We start from the raw sequence: 6,000 nt of genomic DNA, 5'->3' as shown, positions 1-6,000 counted from the left end.
GAGGAAACCCTGTTAAGGGTTCAATTTTGCATCGCTGGTTGGTTCTTGCGCTGCCAACCTCTTAACTTCCAAGAGAGGGGCGGGGGGGGGGGGAAAGGACGCTTTCAAAGCGGAGGAGATGCAGGACAACCTGGGTTTTCGCCTCCAGATCGGCAGCAACCTACTGGTGGGGGGAAAAAGAGAGGAAACGGCGATACCTGCTCGGCTCTTCTTTTGGTTTCCCTTTAAATGGAAACCCGGCCCCCTGAAATTGACATAGTCCGCCTTGGCTGTCCAATCGGCGGCGCCCGGTCTTCGGGTCCTGTTCGTTACAAGTTTCATATAGCAAGAACGCCGAGGGCAGAGAGAGAGAGAGGCGGCCGTGCGCGCGCGAGGAGAGCGTGGTAAAAGGAAAAGGAAAGGAGAGTGGAGGAAGAGAGCGCGAGAGTGACCGGCAATGTGCAGGAAAGGAAGAGAGCAGACCTATTAGATCATGAGCATGAGCAGAGTTCCGGGCCTTAGTTTTGAAAGCTTTCTCATCTCCTGTTTCACTCTTTCGGCATCTAATGTCTTCCTGCCCCTTGGAATAGAAGCCCTGCTAGCTGGTCTCGGGGTTTCGGCATTGGCGTCCTGTGCTGCAGCTTGGAGAAACGAGACATTCGCCCTCTAAAAACAGAAAAACCGTCTTAAGTTGTTTCAACGGAGCAGACGGGGAGGGGGGGGGGGAGGAAGTTGTGCGTTAGCAACCAGATCCGGGATGTTATAGGGGTGCAAAAAGATCGTATTTCTCGGTAGATCGTATGCCACTCGAGCTACAAGTTGGGTGTACCTGCAGTTTGCTCAGTGCGACTGCACGCCCTTTAGATGCGAGCACGTCCTTAACTCTTTCCTGGCTCCTTGGATTTGTACCATGCTCAAGATCCTTACGAAGAAGCTCAGGAATCAAAGTTTGAATGAGATTCAGCCCTTCCAGTTGAAGGTAAGAAGAAGAAAACACACACGTAAAAATCCCCAAGAAAGTGCCTCTCCTAGTGGAACTTAGCATTAGCTAAGAAGCCAGCAGGCATCATGTACAATCGGGGTGCGATTTCCCCTTGGCACCCCCGCCCGCTGGGAGATCTCAAGAAGGGAGAGTAGGTCTGCAGGCGAAGAAATCAGGTCTGTTCCTTTGAATTCAACCTGTCCTCGAGACCGGTAGATACTGTTGTGATAAAAGGCCTAACTGGAATCCAAAGACTTATATCATGGTTGTAAACTCCCTTCCCCCCCTTTTTTTTAAAGGTCGAGATACCTGTTTCCCAGGGATATTCATATTGTTGGGAAAGATCCTTGTACTGTACTAGACGCTGTTGAAAATTGATCTGTGTTCTGCAAAACTAACGTGTTCCAAGTACTGAGTAGCATCATCCTGAACGCTAAGACTAGCTTCTGTCTAAAAACTGTACTAAGGGTTGATTTGTATATCTCACCTAAGCCTCACCTAAGAGTTGGACTCATGTAATCAGCCCAGCATTGTAGATCGACTGCAGGCTGTGGGCCCTTTTCTTATTATTGAATGTTTGCTTTTGCATATAAAGTGGAACTGGATCTGAATCTAGCTTTTTACATTTTATCCTTTATAGCTTTTAAAGCAAAGGCAATGCACTTTTTTTCCTGTTCTGCAGTCTGAATCCCCCTTTTCTACCTCCTTCACCCCTGTAATGAAATATAAATGTTAAATAGGATCAAATGTATATCCAAACTGCTTAGCGAAGCTCTTCCTGATATCATTAGAGCTTAGGACCATGATTATTATCTATATACTATTTATATATGAGAAAAAAAGTAACAATTGACCTCCTATTTAAGATTCTGTTATTGAGAAGCCTCTTTGAACTGTAAATCTAGAATGGGTTTGCAACGTATTACATATCTGCAGTATGTCAAGATTTGGTTTTAAAGCATGTTGTGCTTCAAAGAACTAACTTTTTGTAGACCTGCCATAGATTCTTTTTAAATTAAAAACCTATTGAAGAAGTGGAGGAGAGTCCCATGCACAAAGAAGACATCTAATATTTTAAGGTCTTGGTTTTTGCAACTTTTCTCTCCACCGCCTTTTCATTTTCAAGTGATTCAAGTTACTGAAATATATCCAGTTGACCACTGACTGTATTTTGCAGCTGGCACTACTGGGTTTTTGGAGCCTCTGAAAAATAGGTAGGTCAAATTTTGCAATATAAAAAACAGCAATCAGAAATAATGATGGTGCCCACTTGATACAGATACGTGCTTAGACATGCATTTGAATGAGCAAAATGGCTTCTTGCTTTCAAGTGCTCTTGCATATCCAGCTGTGTAATAATTTCACTCCTTCATATTGGCTGTATACTGTACATATTTTCTTGCTTCAATTTTTGCTGTATTTTGAATTCATTGATAAATGGCTTGAGATTATGATTATGAAAGTTTTGTGTAGAAAACATTCTTCTGTTTGGATGGGTCAAAGCCACGGAGACATGGATGGTGATCTCAAAAGGTTCCATATGCATGATTGGGGATCTCTAGCACTAGCTTATTGGCATAATTGCCACCGATTTAGACAGAAAGGCTAGAGGACTGTGTTTGTTTATTCTCGATTTTTATAACACAAGATCTTAAAGTAAGGCAATATCTTTGAGTCAGTCATAGCTCTTATGGGGGATGGCTTACTCTTTTGCCTCCAATGAGACCAAGAATTATTGGGGTAGGAGGCTATTTACAGCAAAACCTGGATTTTGTTTTTGTGTCCCTAGATGTATGTCCCACCCTCCCCCTGGATTGAAATATATTGTACTGTAACTCATTTTCTAAAAGCCAACAATTGAACTCTTGAAAAGCTAAGCAGATTTGGGCCTGGTTAGTATTTGGATGGTAGAACCCTGCAACATTCCAGAAGAAGGCAGTGACAAACCATGGCTATGTTATTGCCAATACAACTACATGGAAGTATCCATGAAGTAGAGGTTAACTTGAAGAAGGAAACCTTTGTAAATTGCTCTGTAAATATTAAATGTTTGTTATAAAACATGCTTGACCCCCCATATGGAACTGTCACTCCCTTAATTTCCTCAAGGCAACATATCCTGAATACTAGGGGACGTGTGCCAAGATATATGAGCTCCTGTCTGACTTGGCAGGGCAAAGAGGGCAGAAGGCCAATCTGTTGCTTCAGCTCTTGAGTCTGATGGGCATGGAACAGTATTTCTTTATATTGTGAACTTCAACAAGTAATAGCCAATCAACCATTGTAAGAATGAACAAACAAGAAAGGAATTTAAAGTCAACCCTGCATTGGCCATGTGACAACAGAATAATTGTCTGTTGCTAGTTGAACAGCTATTTCTTGTCTTGAAAAAGTTGTTTCTGAGAACCTCTGAGGAGCCTAGATGTGATATAAGCCTGGAAGATGATACATCCAAGCATACTTTAGGTGGCTTTGGTCACTTACGGTACTCTGTGATTAAGCAGAATGAGGCAACTGTCTCATGCATTTGATTTTGTATGTCAAAATGGTGACAGATTGTTATTGTTCTATGTTGGCTCCTGGTGAAGGAAGAAGAAGGCACTTGTAAGTAGCCAGCCTTATGAGTCAAAATAACTTAGCTAATATCCAGTATTGTGCATACCTATGGGAGGTTCTGCTCTTGATTGCTCTGGCTCAGTCAACAAAGGTTTTGGACTGCTTTTGCTATAAGCTGTGACCTTTCCCATTATTAATAGCAGAGTGTTTTCCCATCTCTCCAATTCTCAATTGGTTGAGTAATCTTTCCTGTGCAGTGACTACTTCTGCAAACTTCATTCTGGTTCATTTGCTGAGTTGAAGATAATTGGAACTGATTGTAGGAACAGAATATTAAGGTTTTTTGTTTTGCCTGAGTTTCTTGATCTTTTAGTTGAATTCCAGGTAATTTTTTTCATTCAACTGATGAAAGTCTTGATCTCTTGGATTCCCTTCTTTATCTCTCTGGGAGGCCATATCTTTTTCTGTTTCCCTCACTCTTCACATCCTACCTTCCCCCTTCTCCCCCCGCCCCCATTTAGGAAAGAAATTCCTGTCAGGAAAACATTTCCTTGCTCTTGACTTCTATTGGAAGAAATGTTTGGCTTTCTTTAATATTACTGTATTTGTCAGGCACAGCATATTTCAAATGTCAAACATGTCATAGTCATCTTTTAAAAAACAAGAAATAGTTTCCATGGATATTTTTACCTCATATTACTTGAAAGATGACCTTTTCTGAAATACAATTTTAAAGAAGTAGGTTATCTTCCTGAAGATTAGTCTTTGTCAACACGGCATTCTCCAGGAGGGTGGACATCAGTTCTCTGTATTCTTCAACCAGCATGAACATTTTTGAGAATTCCTGGAGTTGAAGTCTACATATCTGGAAGAAAATCGTATTGGAAAGGCTACCCCAGATAATAGTCTGACATTCAGCTCTACTAATTGGACTTAGGCCAGGGGTAGGCAAACTTGGCTCTTTTATGAGTTGTGGACTTCAACTCCCCGAATTCCTGAGCCAGCAGGAGTTGAAGTCCACGAGTCTGGGAGTTGAAGTCCACGAGTCATAAAAGAGCCAAGGTTGCCTACCCCTGACTTAGGCCATTGATGGTTATTAATTGAAGTCATGATAACTAATAGTCTTTTTTTATTGAAACTAATAGTCTTGATGTCTTAACAAGTTCATAAAGGTGAAAGAGTGAGTCTGTTACCCTGTGTTGATCAGGTTTTTTATTTGAAATCTACTATCCACTTTTTATTAGAATGGTGCTTTCGTGACATGATGATATAATGTCACTATAGAATGAACAAACCCCAACCAATATATTACTCCCATGGAGTCTATTGCTGTGTGAACCGATACACCACATCATAAATTCTGTAGGTAAACCAGGTTATTGATTCTCTGAAAAGGGTAAGAATGAAATCGCTCTCTGAATGAAAACGTGTATATCAATTTTTAAGTTGCCACATATCCTCCTTCAGCTTGCTATGCCAGAAAAAAAATATGAGTTGTATTCTTCTGTTACAAAGACTTTTGCAGTGGCTAGCCTATTAGTGCCTGGAAGGCAGTGAAATATTAGGGAAGTGGAGATGTTACCAATTACTTAGCTTGCAGAATATTGAAAATTATTGAACATCATTAAGAGAGAACTTGCTTAGCCCAAATGTTTATTCAGCAGAATGAACTAATGCTATTGATAATTGCAGCTAGAGGAAAGGATCTGTAAACTCAGAAATACATTCTGTTCCTGGTATAAAGTATTCTTTATGTTGATTGTGAGATAAATATGTTTTGCAGGCATATTAATATTACTGAAGTTTATTTTTAATGCTCTCTAATTTATAATTAGCATCTTCGCTCCCATGCTATTTAATTCAGTCCTGTCACGCTGTTGTAAATTATGGGGTGGGTTGGGGGGGGTGTATGTAGAAAATATATACGATGTGTGAATATATGCAGAAAATCGGAATATGAATCAGTGGCATCCTCAGCAAACCTCAGCGACACCAAAAATACATGTGCGCAGTGTTATCATTACAGAAATAACACCATTTATTATTTCTTCCAACTTTTGTTCTTTTTTCTTTTTAGTTTGTATTATTTTTTACTATTGTAATTAAAACTTTTAATAAGATTATTAAAAAATAACACCACTGTGCAATCACAAGTACATAAGTCATGCCATTTGTGTGACAAAGTTATTATACAAGCTTTAATAATTGCCTCCCAGTCATCTGTCCCAGAGACACCTGGCTATGAGCTACATCTTCAGTTCTTGAACTTTGTGGAAATAGATTTTGAAATTAGCCATCCTTATTCTTTAATTCAATTCATTTCAATTTGTAGGGCCACCCATCTCAAATGCATGACTATTGTCAGCTAAAAATATTTAAAAACAAGATAAAAACCACATAACAAAATTATAAATAATATAGCAGCCAAGAAAACCCAACCAATAACAATAATTAACACAGTCTAGATCAGACATGTCAAACAC

General features: G+C 39.9%; 1 protein-coding gene across 2 annotated transcripts in view; it reads left to right on the top strand.

Annotated features, from left to right (window-relative positions):
- Positions 1-219: 219 nt before the first annotated feature.
- The window catches only part of LOC310632270 (uncharacterized protein), an 80,776-nt gene continuing 74,995 nt past the window's right edge, over positions 220-6,000 (top strand). Inside the window, exon 1 of one of the 2 annotated variants that reach the window (XM_083349348.1) lies at positions 220-958. In XM_083349348.1, the coding sequence (XP_083205474.1) occupies positions 890-958 (69 nt within the window). In that variant the 5' untranslated portion in view covers positions 220-889. The remainder of the gene's footprint in view (positions 959-6,000) is intronic. The other variant, XM_083349347.1, reaches the window with a different exon arrangement.

The sequence above is a fragment of the Vipera ursinii genome (assembly GCF_947247035.1).
Source record: "Vipera ursinii genome assembly, chromosome: 1".
NCBI classification, from domain to species: Eukaryota; Metazoa; Chordata; class Lepidosauria; order Squamata; family Viperidae; genus Vipera; species Vipera ursinii.
Note: the sequence above shows the minus strand (reverse complement) of the source record. Positions and strands in the feature narration are given on the sequence as shown.